This window comes from Bradysia coprophila, chromosome II, assembly GCF_014529535.1.
Source record: "Bradysia coprophila strain Holo2 chromosome II, BU_Bcop_v1, whole genome shotgun sequence".
Classification (NCBI taxonomy): domain Eukaryota; kingdom Metazoa; phylum Arthropoda; class Insecta; order Diptera; family Sciaridae; genus Bradysia; species Bradysia coprophila.
The window spans coordinates 2,924,005-2,939,845 of NC_050735.1; the positions used below are offsets into that span (position 1 = coordinate 2,924,005).

At 35.3% G+C, this 15,841-nt stretch overlaps 5 protein-coding genes and 1 long non-coding RNA gene across 6 annotated transcripts; 5 read left to right on the forward strand and 1 right to left on the reverse strand.

Moving 5' to 3' along the window:
• Nucleotides 1-1,859: 1,859 nt before the first annotated feature.
• On the forward strand, nucleotides 1,860-4,334 carry LOC119066365 (N-alpha-acetyltransferase 30). Its single transcript, XM_037168787.1, has 2 exons — nucleotides 1,860-2,737; nucleotides 3,712-4,334. Exons 1-2 carry the CDS (start codon nucleotides 1,949-1,951, stop codon nucleotides 3,874-3,876), a joined length of 954 nt encoding a protein of 317 aa, XP_037024682.1. The 5' UTR covers nucleotides 1,860-1,948; the 3' UTR covers nucleotides 3,877-4,334.
• A 1,311-nt stretch (nucleotides 4,335-5,645) lies between these two features.
• Nucleotides 5,646-8,649, forward strand: LOC119066398. The gene is made up of 3 exons (XM_037168837.1): nucleotides 5,646-6,514; nucleotides 6,574-6,794; nucleotides 8,485-8,649. The coding sequence occupies exons 1-3, from the start codon at nucleotides 5,695-5,697 to the stop codon at nucleotides 8,539-8,541; spliced, it is 1,098 nt and encodes a 365-aa protein (XP_037024732.1). The 5' UTR covers nucleotides 5,646-5,694; the 3' UTR covers nucleotides 8,542-8,649.
• Nucleotides 7,033-7,501, reverse strand: LOC119066399. Its single transcript, XR_005085742.1, has 3 exons — nucleotides 7,380-7,501; nucleotides 7,206-7,282; nucleotides 7,033-7,137 (listed from the first exon to the last, which is right to left on the reverse strand). It is a non-coding gene; the product is annotated as an uncharacterized LOC119066399 (long non-coding RNA).
• A 710-nt stretch (nucleotides 8,650-9,359) lies between the features above and the next one.
• On the forward strand, nucleotides 9,360-10,995 carry LOC119066388. The gene is made up of 3 exons (XM_037168826.1): nucleotides 9,360-10,454; nucleotides 10,522-10,742; nucleotides 10,895-10,995. The coding sequence occupies exons 1-3, from the start codon at nucleotides 9,635-9,637 to the stop codon at nucleotides 10,949-10,951; spliced, it is 1,098 nt and encodes a 365-aa protein (XP_037024721.1). The 5' UTR covers nucleotides 9,360-9,634; the 3' UTR covers nucleotides 10,952-10,995.
• Nucleotides 10,996-11,222: 227 nt separating this feature from the next.
• On the forward strand, nucleotides 11,223-12,768 carry LOC119066400. Its single transcript, XM_037168862.1, has 3 exons — nucleotides 11,223-12,266; nucleotides 12,327-12,547; nucleotides 12,609-12,768. The coding sequence occupies exons 1-3, from the start codon at nucleotides 11,447-11,449 to the stop codon at nucleotides 12,663-12,665; spliced, it is 1,098 nt and encodes a 365-aa protein (XP_037024757.1). The 5' UTR covers nucleotides 11,223-11,446; the 3' UTR covers nucleotides 12,666-12,768.
• Nucleotides 12,769-13,445: 677 nt separating this feature from the next.
• Nucleotides 13,446-14,953, forward strand: LOC119066405. Its single transcript, XM_037168877.1, has 3 exons — nucleotides 13,446-14,323; nucleotides 14,468-14,691; nucleotides 14,762-14,953. Exons 1-3 carry the CDS (start codon nucleotides 13,510-13,512, stop codon nucleotides 14,825-14,827), a joined length of 1,104 nt encoding a protein of 367 aa, XP_037024772.1. The 5' UTR covers nucleotides 13,446-13,509; the 3' UTR covers nucleotides 14,828-14,953.
• Nucleotides 14,954-15,841: the final 888 nt, after the last annotated feature.

A 15,841-nucleotide genomic window follows, 5' to 3' on the forward strand; every position in this document is an offset into this window, starting at 1 on the left:
CATTCTTATGAGCTTAAAACGCTTAAAACGAATGTAACGGCAAAGGTTAGGAGATAATTACGTTTTAAAGGGGAAAACTTCCAAATTCGTATTTTTACCTCGATTTACCGAAAAAATCTTGTTGTGCTGTCATAGCTCTTAGAAAACTATTCTCCGGAGTGGTCGCGAAAATGGTTTTTCATCAATAACTCCAAGGACGGAGTAATGTCAAGGTGTGTACATTTATGAAAGTCAATGAGGTGAATATTGTTCTCCCAGCCCTCGGCAACAAGTGAAAAACCTAGATAAACTGAAAACTGAAAGGAAGCTCTAACCCGGAGTTTTGTAGGTCACTGACATCAAGCACTATCCATTGATACTCCACTCAAACATGTCCACTATCACGGAAAGAAATGGAGTTGATTTTTCACAGCTCATCAAATTTTGGGAAAATCGTTGAACTTTGACGTTCCCCAAATAACGTTTTTTCGAGTAACTTCATCAAAATTGTATTCTTTTTAGTTTTTTACTTATATTTGTGTCATAAATATCTATTTCTGACGTAAGACGTTTGACCTAACAGTCAATAAATGTCTTTAGAGCCAAACCACGTAGAAACTTTCTGTAGTGAAGTGACATTTTTGACGTTGTCATATTTGACGATGTCATTTTTGACGTTGTCATTTTGACATTCGAAAAATTTCGTCATAATTTCAATTGAAAACGTGAAATGTACACAAAACTTGTATTTAAACAATTAATTTTGAATAATATTGAATAAACTATAGCACTGTAATATGCCAAAATGACCAATGAAAGTATAAACCAGAAATGGTCTGTTCATACAAACCGGAAGACATAGCGATTTCTTACAAACAAACTCTACTCTCATGAGAGGTGAGTGTGTTTATATGAAATCGCTATGTCCTCCGCCGCGCCATACAAAGTTTGACAATCGACCATACCTTGTGTTGACGTTCATTGAAAATGACAACGTCAAAAATGACAACATCAAAAATGTCAATGTTAAAACTGTCACTTCACGACAAAAACTTTCGATGTGATTTGGCTCTTAGGTCTAACTGGAGGTATGAACAAAAATAACCGTTAAAAATTGTGAAAATGAACTAAGTTCAAGTCAGGGCTTGTTATTGAAAATTAATTTTCTGAAAATTGCCAAAATTTACCAAAATTTCTAAATTTACCGAAAACGTTTTGTGTAGTTTCAGTAAACTATATTCCCAAGGCCTTGCTTGGTTGAAGTATTTAGTGAGGCATAGGGATGGGAGACGTTCAAAATTATCGATAATATCAATCGAAAGAAATTATCGATAATTGATTAATCATATCGTTATCGATAATTTAATAATTATCTATAATTATCAAAATATCGAAATTCGATAATTATCAAAATATCGAAATTCGATAATTATCAAAATATCGATATCTTGATATTTATCTGAAAATTCATGATAATATACCGATATATCGGAATATATCGATAAATATCGGATTTTCGGACCGAAATATCGATATATCGAATTATCGATATCTTGATAATTATCAAAATATCAATAATTATCGATTATCGATATTTTTTTGATAATTTTCGATAAAAAAAGTCGATAATTATCGATTATCGATAATCGATATTTATCGATAATCATTATCATTATCGCCCATGCCTAGTGAGGCATTCACATATTGTATTGTGGTACGTTCATATTCGTAGAATTTAGTTATCTCTTTGAGTACAGTAACATAAGATATACTGGAACGCTTACGCTCTAAATGAAATTTAAATTAACCGCACTTTTCATTTGAGACTGAACGCAGTTGTTGTTCCGAAACAAAAGTTTTCTCTGAAAAATGTTCACCCAATTTCACCTTTCATAAATTTTGACGTTCCTTTTTTACCTCAAGTCAATTTTTCCTTTTTCATTTTGGTTTTAAATCGCTATAACGAGGAATGGAGATCGATTCATTAACCCCATCCGTTGCTAAACAGAAAAGGAAACAAAAAAAGAAAACGAAAACCATTTCGAACGAACGAACGGCTGAAGACACTGCAAAGGAGACATCTCAGCCAAAACAAGAATCCGAAGAAAAACTTCAGCAGCTGACTGAATGTCTTCGAATAAGTGATTGTGAAATTCTGACGAATGGAGACAGTGAGAAGCACAATAACAATGTGCCCTGTGCCAATCAGTCTTGTACAGATGAACAGAATAGTTGTAATAGCCAAAGTGAGATCAATGTCGATGAGACTATTAATTTAATTAAAGAAAACCATACGGAACCGACGCACAACAATAGTATAGAAACAGTTTGTAATGGAATAGCACACACATCACCATCACACGAAATGCCATCGACGAGTTTTGCATGTCGACAAATTGAGCCGATGGCTACAGCGTCTGCCGACAGTACAGGCAGCACAGTGAATAATCCAATACCCGAACAACAGGACATTGTCTACAAGGTTTACGAAAGTGAACTACAAATGCCCGATATTATGCGACTCATTCAGAAGGATTTGTCGGAACCATACTCCATTTACACGTACCGATATTTCATTCATAATTGGCCAAAGCTATGCTTTCTGGCAATGCATGGCACAACATGTGTCGGGGCTATCGTATGTAAGTTAGATATTCATCGGCAGCAAAGCAAACGCGGCTATATTGCTATGTTGGCTGTGGACAAGGACTATCGAAAGCTTAAAATTGGTACCAATCTAGTGGCGAAGGCGATTCAAGTAAGTTGGCTTTGATTGGTGCATGTTAAAGATATGTTTGTATGAGTGCTTTAGTTATCGTGTCGTTCCGTCTGTCCTTAGTTCTTGAGAGCTTGCGGATGTAATCGAAAACTGTAAGCAACTTAGAATGCACTGTTCATTTTTAAAATACAGTTTCTACTGTAAGTCTGCTACAACACCCATACCGGCCAAACTTTCAAAACTCACTCTCCCTGTCTCCGACACCAATGAAGCATTTTTCGTATTTTAAATTCGTTTTCAATCGAATCGAATTTGTAGAAAGAACTAAGGGTGACATATTTTTTGGATTGAATGGGACTAAATTTTATGGGATTAGATGGTCTAAATGGATAAATGAGACTCCTGAAGACTAATCATGAATTTTGAGTTCTTTTAAATATCTGAAAGACCATAACGGAGGCACTTCGATCTATTGTTATTTTAGAGAAACAGATAAAACATTACGGGAAAATTTGGGAATTTTTGGGAATTTAATTCTCTATAGTAAGTCCGGTTTTAGTCCAGGAAGGGCGGCACCTCTCGAGAAGGAAGCCGATTTCTAACTGAAAATCTTTAACCAACAGGACCTGTTTCTTAAATAAGGAATGAGGTCAGGTTTCTTGAACCTGACTCGACCTAAACCTGACTTTTTTTTAATTTAAACTTGTCCTGAATCAACCTGAAATCTGATTAGACCTGTCAACATTAAAAGTTTGTAACAAAAACTTACCGTAGGTAACACTGGGTCGCGTCAGGTCAACGTTAAATCAGGTCAGTTTTAGGTAATTTTAATGAGAAATCCGAACATGACCGGAAACTTTTCAGGTCGACCATTTAAGGCATAGGTCTTAGGCCAAAATCGACCTGTTCTGGCTTATTTCCTTGTAGAAAATTCTGTCCTTAGTATAACTCAACTGTCATCAGAATCACAGTGCGATTCGTCTAAGTTGATTGAACTCGTTTTATTCTTACAGGCGATGCTAGTTTACAATGCTGATGAAGTCGTTCTGGAAACGGAAATCACAAATATCCCAGCCTTGCGATTGTACGAGAATCTTGGTTTTGTGCGGGACAAACGATTATTTGGCTATTATTTAAATGGAGTGGATGCATTGCGACTGAAGTTGTGGTTCAGATGAGATCGATTACGTACTTCGTTCGTGTAACATATAATTAAAATTGCGACACCTTTAGCTCTAAACTAAATCTAAAACAAAACAAAAAATTGATTGGTGTGATCGAATGGACAATTTTTTTATTTAATTTTCGTTTTTAGTTTGTTCCATTATATCTCGTATTGTTCGTTAAATTGATTCGGATTGTATTTTCTTTTCTATTTTCTTCGGCTTTTACCATCCGTGCAATGTTCCGATTGTAAAAATCATTAGTCACATTTGCAATTCGGAAACATTTTGGTTTTTTTCCGAACAATTAAGCTATGAGTGAATTATAAATTGTGCGAAATTATTTGTTTAAACAATTAGATGGAAATAGAAACGATACTGCACTGATGATGTGAATATTATATTCGGATTTGGAACCTATTTTTGGTTTTGCTTGCCTTGGATTTCCGTTATAAATTTGATTTGATTGAAAAGAAAGGAATTTTTTACTTAATTATTCCACCAGCAACGCTTCATTCATTGTAATGCACTGTATTACTAATACAGTCATCTCAACCAAGCGTCTCGACCTTGTCTTACAGCGAATTTCATCGGTATTATTCCAATCAGAGAGAAACTACTTCTAATGTTAATGGAGATTATGGAACTCAAATTAAAAGTGACTTCAAATAGGCAAGCGCAAGGGAAAGTAATCCTAGCTATTGTGAGGCTGTACATCATATGCATCTGACCGAAATTGTGACATAGTCGATCTATCAGCTTAAAAATTTCGACATTTTGTCTCAAAATTGGTTTTGACCAAGGTGTGCCATCCACCGAATCAAATTTGCGAAAATTCGATACAAACGTCATATCCGTCAAACCCTTCGTTAAAAACAAAAAAATGGCATATAAACTGACGCCATCTGTTTCCACACTATATCTACCTTGGTTCCGACCTTCAGGGATAAAGTTATTCCTTGCAACATCGAAATATTAGAATTCTTCTGTGAACCAGGCGTTTCAATTGAACTCGAGCGAACGATAAGTTTACGTTTTTACTTCACGAAATTTTGTTAAATAAAAAGTAGCGCTCGACTATAGCAGCCCAACTCTGGATTTGATGTTGCTTTTACAATTTACAGACAACAGACTGTAGTGTTTCGCACAGAGTCATAAGGTATGTTGATACCATTTTGACTGTTGGACCCAAAAGGCAACGAAAGAATCTTGCCAAAAGTTGATTTTGCCCTAAGACCGAAGTAAGAAATAACTGTTAGACAAAATGTACGGAGACGGAGAGGATGCCACTAAATCTTGAATAGCTTGGTATGGTAGAAAAAAATCTTTCTTCTACAGCTGCCACGTTAAAAAAATGACGCCAAAGTTAGTAAGAGCAGTTTCATTTTAAACGAAATCTTCAAAAATGTCAACTTTTACGCATTTTTTTTCTAAAACGAAGGGTTCTGCAGCAGCATTTAGAAAAAGCGCTACGTCTACAACTACTATTAAAGCGAAGTGTCCCAAAAAGTAAATAAATAGTGGCATTTACAGTGTTCACAAAACAGTTTCTGATTAATCGAACCAATATCAAAATCCCATACTCGATTGTTCCATTGAGTTAATACCTTTAAATAAGCGATAAAAAACCATTAAAATTGTATAAGCTCGGTTCTATATACTGTATACACAGGACGCAATCGCGAAAACTGTTTTCACCCAAGACCATCACCAAATTCAACTACAATTTTTACAATTTCAGTTCTGTTGCACAGTCGAAACGGAGAGGCACTCACCATTGAATCAAAACATTTATTACCACTCTACAAATCACATTAGCTTTTGTTGTGTACTATGTCGCTGGAAAATACGTGGACTCCATTGCTATACACATTTTATTTTTTGGGCCAGAGCCCATTCCCTTCAACTTCAACAATTTCAAAAAGCTATTTCAAACGATTGCTCCTCAAACTACCCATTTTAATAGTTTTTTGCGCTAGCATGTATGTGACCATCCATTTCTTCAATAAAGAATTCTATTTTGCATGGGGGAATGAAGGACTAGATGTTATTAGCTTTCTATTAATTCTCAGCTCACTGATGACGAACCTCGTCATCACATGCCGGTCTCTGTTTCGCGGATCGGTTTGTGTTCAGCTTCAACAGTCGTTCAGTGCATTAGAAATGGAATTTCAGAAATTATTGCCGAATAGAAATGTTCAATTTGGGAAATTTCGTACTGTTTTTTTGATGAAATTCTTCGCTGTCCTGATTTTATATTTCGTTTTAGTATTTGCGATGTCCATGTCTCGCATTAAGGCAGAATATTCTCATACAAGCTTAGTGGTAGTGTTGGCTTTTATCAACGATTTATGTGCTCTTCAAGTCGTACTGTACGTTGATTTAACCAAATTCTTCTTGAAAACGATATCTCACACATTCCTCAATATTGACGGCGCGGAAGCCAAATGTGTTAGAGAGGCAGTAATTAGAACAGAATTGCTACTATCAACCAAAAAGTGTTATTTGAGCATCTCTAAAACCGTCGATAAAATCAACGAACATTTTGGACCTTTCCTTTTGGCCTACATTGTGCAACAATTCCTGGCGGTTTCGTATGATATTTTTTGGGTGTTTGTTAGTAAGCTCAGTGCTGGACTTTGGCCGAGTCTGGGTATGTAAAATTTCGAATTGGTTTTTGTTATGGATTTTTATCTAAAATTTACAATTCAGACAACGGTTCTGTTCTCCTGTGCGATCTTTTAAGTCTCTTTCTTTTATTGAATTCTTGTCATAAAATGAGTTTTGAAACGCAAACAATTCGGAGTTTCCTGTACGAAGATGATTATTTAATACGTGGGGATGGTCAACGGTTCCTAACACTAATAATAAATCAACCGATGAAAATTACCACCATGCATTTTTTCGATTTAGATCGATCGTTCTTCGCTGCGGTAAGTATTGGTTTAAAAGAAGGCACTTCTTAGGTAAACTCAAATAAACTTTAAACGTTCTACAGGGAGGGAAAAATAAAATTCGACATTTTTTCTGTTTTGAAAGTTGTTGTACTTTGTAAATGATTCCACACAAAATTCAGAAAATTAGAATCTACACACAAAGAATTTCGAAAACCGGCTCATTTTCTCTTTCTGTGTTTTACTTGAGTTTCTGATTTCTCCATATAAAAATACATGCAAAATTAAATTGTTTTGATGTTGGTATTGCTCAAATTCAATTATTAATTACCAAATATTTCGTCTCATTATCTGAGACATTATAAATGGTACAATGGCAACACTGGAAACAAAAAAAGCAAAATTTCAGAACATTTATACATTTGGCCTTACAAACTTAGTATCACATACCCTACGGGTTCATACTCGTATAAATTACGTCCGTCGTCAATACGTTCTTTAGAACTTCTACATGCAACGTCCTTTTTCTACAAAACAAAAAATGGTTTCATTTCAGATAAATATCAAAAAAAAACTTTTTGACTTTAAAACAACTTTAAACAGAGTTTTTTGATCGACTTTTACCTATTAGCATCAGACGCACATTACAGATCATTTCACTTATTTTTACATTTGCAAACCGCCACTCATGACAATTAAAATAATTCATTCAGGAACGAATAGAAACTTAACTGCTTAGAGCTAACAGTTTGTTATGACTACCATGTACACATCCATCCCTTATCTACATCAATAAGAACATCAACGTATCAAATTGTTGCATGTGTTGGACAAGTACTTGCATTCTTGTTGTTTATTCAAAGTGTTAGCATTGGCTTTAATTTATCTAAGAACATATTGACGACGTATATTTTTATACGAGTACAGTGAACGACATCTCAAATGTCTCACTGTCAAATTTTTCTGAGAATTTTATTGTGTCATTGCAAATTCACAATGACATTCTCTGAAAAAAATGGACAGTGAGACATTTGAGATGTCGTTCACTGTATGAACCCGTAGGGTATGTGATACTAAGTTTGTAAGGCCAAATATATAAACGTTCCGAAATTTTGCTTTTTTTATTTCCAGTGTTACCATTGTATACCATTGATAATGTCTCAGATAATGAGACGAAATATTTGGTAATTAATAAATGAATTTGAGCAATACCGACATCAAAACAATTTAATTCCTGTTCACTGCTCATCTAATTAATTAGTCCACTAATTAATACCAGACGACATGCAAAATTCACAAAAAACCAGTAAACCACGAAACAGAAAATGTGTCGGTTTTCAAAATTCCGCGAGTGTAGATTTTCCTTGTTCAACGAAATTCTTGTGGAACCAATTACATGCTACATCCATATCCATATCAACTCCCACCTTACAAAACATGTCAAAAATCACTTTTTGCTTCCTGTACAGTTGTATTTGTTGCACATTTTGTTAACAAAAGATACAGAAATATGATCGTTTCACTCACATGTAGAAGAGGATTGAAGAAATGCACCTTTCTTATGAGTTGTGGAACGAATAGAATGAAATGAAACAATCAAAACCCACAAAAATTAAAAACTTGAGTTTAGTTTATTTGGACTATATCGTTTCTTTCTTTTGTTTCCTCTGTTTATTGAACTCACTTTGTTTATTTGGACAAATAATCTAAAATTTTCCGTCAATTACAGTTAACAGTTGGAGGTATTACGACGGCTATTGTACTGGTTCAATTTCAGAATTATTGAAGGCAATGTACGCAAAAAAAATCGTTGTTGAATGAAGGCTTGCTATCACTGGAACAATTATCAAATCTGTTACTTAATCCAAGTAAATATTTTCATCAAATTTAAATACAACTTTTCACCATACGCTTGTTTTGACATGCTTTTTTATAATAATAGCGACGATGTTGGTGGAGTTTTTATTTATTTCGTCGTTGTCGATAACAGATGGCGTAAGTAAAGGTACCCTAAGGATAAATCATTATAAAGCGGCACGTACAGTCAGAGGCAGTATTGCAACATGAATTTTCTTCAGCTGTTTTTCACGGTTAAAGCTGCTACACGCACGCGTGTTGGAGTGGTAGACCTGTAGAAAGACGTATAACAGTTTAAATTGTATATGTGAATAAGCTGAAAAACAGCTGAAGCAAATTCACGCTGAATTTTCACTGTAATCTATGTATCTCATAATTTGTAATCAACCATACTACGTTGTACAGATTGGTACTGAAATAGTGAAAGTATTCAAAGTTAAATCGGGTTTTCCTACCGTACGACCGGTGCAAGATACCGGGAAGCTTTAGATTCCAGCTTTAAATGATTTCACTTTCGAGCTGAGCTTGCTAAAAAAACGATCATTTTGTACAACCACACCTCTGTTTGTGAAACAGAGCTATGGTATAACCTAAATTTTACCTTTTCGACTGTTTCGGGACTCATTTACATCACTCTGAAAGTCTTACTGTGTTTTGACCAGTTTTTCTTTTTTTAAAGAGGGAAAAACTGCGAGGAGTTGAATAACCGTTATGATTTATAAAAGTGCTCAGTTGTGTATGGTATTATAAGCGATAAGACGAAAACATCAAAATTGTATATTTAAGTGAGTGCTCTCTGGTTATATAACTATACACATACTGTATTGCGTTAATAAGTGTTACTAAAAACGCAGTCGCACTTTCGTGTTTTACCCACGACCATCTGTTGCAAAGTGCGACTACAATTTCTACATCCAGTTCAGTTCTGTTGCATATAAATAGTCGTAACGTGTGTCTCTTATAAAACTAAATCAAAACTTTCGTTTCATTACCACTCCACAAATAACATTAGTTTTTGCGTTATGTCGGTAGAAAATACGTGGACTCCATTGCTATACACATTTTATTTCTTGGGCCAAAGCCCATTCCCTTCAACTTCAATAGCTTCGAAAAGCTATTTCAAACGTTTGCTCCTCAAACTACCCATTCTCATTGTTTTTTGCGCTAGCATGTATGGGACCATCCATTTCTTCAACACGGATTTCTACTTTGCATGGCACAACGAAGGACTTATTGTTATTCACATTTTATTAATTCTGAGCTCAATAATGACAAATCTGGTCATGACAAGCCGGTCTCTATTTCGCGGTTCTGTTTGTGTTCAGCTTCAACAGTCGTTCAATGCATTAGAAATGGAATTCAAGAACTTATTGCCGAATAAAAATGTGCAATTAGGGAAATTTCGTAATGTTTTTTTGATGAAATTCTTCACTGTGCTAATTTCATACATCGTTTTAGTATTCGCTATGACTATGTCTCGCATTAAGACAGAATATTCTCACACAAGTTTCATGATAGTGTTGGCCTTTATTAACGATTTGTGTGCTCTTCAAGTCGTATTGTACGTTGATTTAACCAAATTCTTCTTGAAAACGATAACTGGTACATTCCGCAAGATTGCCGGTGAGGAGGCCAAATGTGTTAGAGAAGCAGTTATTAGAACTGAATTGCTAGTATCAACCAAAAAGTGTTATTTGAGCATCTCTAAAACTGTTGATAAAATCAACGAACATTTTGGACCTTTCCTTTTGGCCTACATTGTGCAACAATTCCTGGCGGTTTCGTATTATATTTTTTGGGTACTCGACAGTAAGTTCAGTATAGGACTTTGGCCGAGCATAGGTTTGTAAAATTTGGATTGCTGTTTGCTATGGATTTTCTTTCTATAATTGTAACGTTCATTCACCAGACAACGGTTCCGTCCTCCTATGCGCACTTTTAAGTCTTTACTTGGTATTGAATTCTTGTCATAAAATCTGCACTGAGACGCAATCAATTGGGAGCTTTCTCTACGAAGATGATTATTTAGTACGTGGGGATGGTCAACGGTTCCTAACGCTAATTATAAATCAACCGATAAAAATTACCACAATGGACTTTTTCAAATTAGATCGATCATTCTTTGCTAGCGTAAGTAAATTTTAGTTAAAAACCTTTTAGCAACGGCTAGTCATTATAGTCATCTTGTTTATCGATAACGACAACAAAAATAAGCGATGACCCTTGGCTAGTGTTGTACATTTACATCAAAGTTTTTGTTAAAACCAAGGAAGCAATTACAGATAACTATTGGAGGTATCACGTCAGCCATTATGCTGGTACAATTTCGGGACAATTGAATGTATACCGAGAAATCGGATTGAATAAAGGGTATTGGAAATATCACTTGTTTCTTGAGTGGTTTTCCCTAAGCAACCGAGTCTCAACCAATCGCAAATCTGAGATACCATACCGTCCTAACTCATTAGGACATTTCAATCTTTTTTCACTTTGAAGCGGGGATCGTTGCCCATCAAAAACATTTTCTATAAAGCTGCACGTGATTGCTGACTCGACCTATCATCTCATTATCTACAAATTTACAGCATACATCGCACTCGATTAAAAACGTTAAGCAGCGCTAATTACATTTAAATGCTCTTTCTGCTTTAATATGTACTGGCATTAAACAAGATAAACTTTACAAAAACGCAATCGCAAACACCACCCTTTACCCACGACCATCTGCTCCTAATTCGATTGTAATTACTAAATCTAGTTTAGTATAGTCGTGTAGTCGAACCGTGTGTTTCTGAAAATAAAACGATTCGCAAAATCTAAGTTTAGAGTATAGTATGTCGCTAGCAAATGCATGGAATCCATTGCTCTACACATTTTATTTTTTGGGACAAAGTCCATTCCCTTCAACTTCAATAGATTCAAAAAGCTATTTCAAGCGATTGCTTCTCAAGTTACCAGCTTTGATTATAATTTGCGTTAGCGTGTACGCGACCGTTCATTTCTTTAACAATGATTTCTACATTGCATGGGAGGAGCGAGGACTTGATGTTATTCAAGTTTTGTTAATTCTGAGCTCACTGATTACGAACCTTGTCGTTGCATATCGATGTCTCTTTCGAGGCTTATTATGTATACACCTTCAACAGTCGTTCAGTGCATTAGAAATAGAAGTCCAGAGCTCATTGCCGAGTAGAACTCTACACTTGATGAAATTTCGTAATGTCTTTTTGATGAAATGCGTCACTATGGTGATTCTTTACGCCGCTTTAGTATTTGCAATGGTTATGTCTCGCGTTAAGAAAGAATATTCGACCACAAGTTTAATGATAGTTTTAGCCTTCAATATTGACTTCTGTGCTCTTCAAGTCGTGCTGTATGTTGATTTAATTAAATTCTTCTTGAAAGCGACGACTGACACTTTCCGCGATATTAACAGTGACAAGGCCAAGTGTGATAAGGAGGCCTTTGCCAAAACGGAATTGTTAACATCAATCAGAAAATTGTATTCGAGTATCTACAAGATAGTTGGCAAAGTCAATGAACATTTCGGGCTCATTCTTTTGACCTACATCGTACAACAGTTCCTGGTGATTGCGTATTACGTTTTTTGGATACTTTTGAATAAATTTAAAATGGGAATTTGGACGAGCATGGGTTCGTAGAATGTCGAATTGTTTTTGCTGCGTAATATTAGATTTGATTTTGAACTAACAGACAATACCTTCGTACTTGCATGTGCTACTATAAGCCTTTTCTTCGTATCGGATTCATGTCATCAAGTTTGTGTTGAAGCTCAAAAAATTGGAAGCTTCCTCTGTGAAAATGATTACTTGATAAGAGAAGAAGGCCAAAGATTACTGACCCAAACGATAAATCAACCGATGCAAATTACAGCAATGGAATTTTACAAATTAGATCGATCATTCTTTGCTGCGGTAAGCGGCCGTTATACTATTTTTTAGATTGTTGGACACTAGTACCTTCTGTCAATTACAGGTAACAGTTGGTGGTATTACGACGGCTATCATGCTGGTTCAATTTCAGGATTATTGAAAAGTACACACTGAATAATGGCTTGATTATGAGAGGACACGTGAGCCCTCGTATCTGTTAGTTGATTTGATCTAAGTTTTTCAGCAGATTGAAATAAAAATTTTAACTTTGTTTTGACTTTTGAGATGTGCTCTCATATAATCCAACATCAGATTGTAATACTTTATAGTTAGTCGTTGTCGCTACAGTTGGAGTTGGAGGCAGTGAAATTTCAGCATTAATTTGCTTCAGCTGATACACACATACAATCAAAACTGTTGATATTTGTTTATACGGTTGAAGTTGCTGCACGCACGCGCGTGGTAGTGGTAAAGCCGTACATTGTTTGTGTGGATCAGCTGAAGCAAATTCATGCGGAAATTTCATTGCATCCGACTGTAATATATGAATACCTAAATGCGAAAAGCGACGTGTCACATTAGTGAATCATAAGAATAATGAATTTTTATTCGTAAACATTGAGAAGAGTCAGACTGTTCGAAACGAAGTTAAATGAACAAAATTTCATTTTTCTTATAATTCTCTAAACTAATATATACCCTTCCTGTATTTATCTATTCATCATTCAAAGAAGTATGTACGTCCAGTATGATGTACAATTCTTGCAACTCACAAATCATGAAAAAAAACTCTGCGTAAAACAATTTCTCATTATCTTTGTAAATATTTACCAAACATCGATCATTGCAGTCAACCAGCACGCGTCTCACGCAATCGCAAACCGATGACAACCCACCACCAACATTACCGATAACATTTTATTAATAAATTTGATTTCAATCGAAACGAAACAGTCACAATTTAGTCGACGCCTTGCAAATATACCAATAAACAAAAGCAAATTATGTCATCGCTATCGGAACTATCCAAACCGTTCCTGTACACATTTTACTTCCTAGCCCAAAATCCATTTCCTTCGCCAACGTTTACTTCAAAAAATAAGTTCTTGTGGTGCTTATCTAAACTACCAGTTCTTGTGTTAAGTTCTGTCAGTCTTTACGTGACTATATATTCATTTACCAATGACCAATACGCTACACCGAAAAATCATGCACGGGAAATTATTCACGTCCTACTAATTATTAGTTCGTCGATGACCAATCTAACCATAGCTTACCAGTGTATATTTCTAAGTCGTACTTGGATTCAGATTCAAGAGTCATTCAGTGGACTGGAAACCGAATTTAAGGATCTAATACCGGGCGAAGATGTACATTTCACAAAATTTCGTAAACATTTCGTGTTGAAGTGTGGCGCTATGTTCTTTTTCTACATCATTTCGATATTTGCGATGATTATGTCCCGTGTAACTGACGAAAAATTTGTTAGCAGTTATATGGTGGTGTTGACGCTTCTTAACGACTTGAGTGCATTGCAGACGATATATTTTGTGGATCTGAGTAAATATTTTATGAAAACTATAACTCATGCTTTCCGTGCTGACCGTACTATTGACATCAATGAAAAATTTGCCGAGGAGAAATTTATCAAGTCAATGAAGAGACTTCATCTGAGCGTTTGGAAGACGGTGGATAAAATTAATGAATATTTCGGTCTGTTCCTTTTGGGCTATATCATTCAACAGTTTCTGATGATTTCCTATGACATTTATTGGATCTTTTTGAATAAATTCGATGTTGGCATCTGGTTGGGTCTGGGTAAGATAATTTCTGTATTACTTTAACCACATTTATTTTCAGGGCGGGACCTGTCTTTTTTTTTGGCTCCCTACCCTGATGCAGCACTTAATATCCAATTCTCTCCAAATATATTTTCATCAAAAATCTAATGTTAACCTACAGACAATGGTTTCGTGCTCATTAGTGACATGTTGAGCTTTTTCTTTTTGTCCAATTCGTGTCACAAACTTTCCACCGAGGCAGACAAAATTCGGACATTACTTTATGAGAGAGATGATTGCCTGTCATTGCCAGAGGGTCAGCTATTTCTATCACAAATATTGAATCAACCGATAAAAATTGGAGCGAAAGGATTTTATAAATTAGATCAATCATTTTTCGCAGCTGTAAGTCATTCATAAGTAGGTATTCGGTTATCGCTGATAATGTATCCGTTTTTGTCATTTAATTTTGTAGTTAACTGTCGGAAGCATGACGTCGGCGATAATGTTGGTTCAATTTCAATTCCAAACGTTGATTTAAGTGATATACGGAGAGAGGGAAAGAAAATCGTCGTTATCATTTTTACGACTATCAATTAATTATTTTGCTGTTGTTTTATTAAATGGTAACATTTATATTTTATTGTTAGAATACTCGAATAATTTAATTTCGAGTTCAAGTGTATAGAACAAGCAGAAAACTTTTTCTAATTTTTAAATTCAATAAAATGAATCAAAATTCTTGTGGTGGTTTTGTCTTAAAATTCATGAAAGGAGAAATTTTGTTGGAAATGTCGCAAATGGTGAACAATTTCATTTGTCAGCCACGAATCCGAAAACCTATGGGCACAGTTCGGCCCTGATTTTACATAAAAAAGAAGGATGTCGGGATCATGAACTATTGATGGCGCCTCACATTAATTCAGTTATCATTGAACCTAAAACCTAGAACATATTTTCTTCGTGATTTAAAATCAGGGCCGAAACGTGCTTATAGCTCTTCGGATTCATATTTTGCTTGTGTTAAGTGAAGCATTTTTTTCGGTGCCCCAGCCAGTGAAATATTGTACCTAACTCGGACGAAAAATGAAATGTTTTCGGCGCTGCCTCGGATCAACAAACTTCACCCAAAAACTCAACCAAAACAGGTTTTAACTATTACTATTACCACAGCTACTGTAACAGTAACGGCCAAGGAAACCTAGAACCCTAAAATCTTTACTGGCTAGAGAATCGAATGCTTAATGTTTTAAAATAAGCAAATCGTTCGCGATACGAGTGCTGTTTGTATAAGTTTCGAAAGTTTAATATAATTTCGAAAATAGCTCCTCCTATAATATGTTTACATGTTTTATTAACCTTATCCGGTACTTAGCCAAAATTGTAGCCTACATTTGTGTGCCTCATATTTCATTTTTGATGATATCTTGCAGTTTGACCAACTCTGACAAACGTGAGCAGTTTATCAAACTTTCGTTCAACTGATCACTTTTCTCAGAGCTGGTCAAACGACTACAAATGTATTTTCTGTTGATAGCTACCAAATTCGTGGTCG

Excerpts from the sequence above, each read along its gene's own strand:
- LOC119066365 (XM_037168787.1), top strand. The coding sequence starts at position 1,949 with ATGGAGATCGATTCATTAACCCCATCCGTTGCTAAACAGAAAAGGAAA. Across the intron at positions 2,738-3,711 it reads TAGTGGCGAAGGCGATTCAA|GCGATGCTAGTTTACAATGC; the intron begins GTAAGTTGGCTT and ends TTATTCTTACAG.
- LOC119066398 (XM_037168837.1), top strand. The coding sequence starts at position 5,695 with ATGTCGCTGGAAAATACGTGGACTCCATTGCTATACACATTTTATTTT. Across the intron at positions 6,515-6,573 it reads TGGACTTTGGCCGAGTCTGG|ACAACGGTTCTGTTCTCCTG; the intron begins GTATGTAAAATT and ends TTTACAATTCAG. Across the intron at positions 6,795-8,484 it reads ATCGATCGTTCTTCGCTGCG|TTAACAGTTGGAGGTATTAC; the intron begins GTAAGTATTGGT and ends CGTCAATTACAG.
- LOC119066388 (XM_037168826.1), top strand. The coding sequence starts at position 9,635 with ATGTCGGTAGAAAATACGTGGACTCCATTGCTATACACATTTTATTTC. Across the intron at positions 10,455-10,521 it reads AGGACTTTGGCCGAGCATAG|ACAACGGTTCCGTCCTCCTA; the intron begins GTTTGTAAAATT and ends TTCATTCACCAG. Across the intron at positions 10,743-10,894 it reads ATCGATCATTCTTTGCTAGC|ATAACTATTGGAGGTATCAC; the intron begins GTAAGTAAATTT and ends AAGCAATTACAG.
- LOC119066400 (XM_037168862.1), top strand. The coding sequence starts at position 11,447 with ATGTCGCTAGCAAATGCATGGAATCCATTGCTCTACACATTTTATTTT. Across the intron at positions 12,267-12,326 it reads GGGAATTTGGACGAGCATGG|ACAATACCTTCGTACTTGCA; the intron begins GTTCGTAGAATG and ends TTGAACTAACAG. Across the intron at positions 12,548-12,608 it reads ATCGATCATTCTTTGCTGCG|GTAACAGTTGGTGGTATTAC; the intron begins GTAAGCGGCCGT and ends TGTCAATTACAG.
- LOC119066405 (XM_037168877.1), top strand. The coding sequence starts at position 13,510 with ATGTCATCGCTATCGGAACTATCCAAACCGTTCCTGTACACATTTTAC. Across the intron at positions 14,324-14,467 it reads TGGCATCTGGTTGGGTCTGG|ACAATGGTTTCGTGCTCATT; the intron begins GTAAGATAATTT and ends GTTAACCTACAG. Across the intron at positions 14,692-14,761 it reads ATCAATCATTTTTCGCAGCT|TTAACTGTCGGAAGCATGAC; the intron begins GTAAGTCATTCA and ends TTAATTTTGTAG.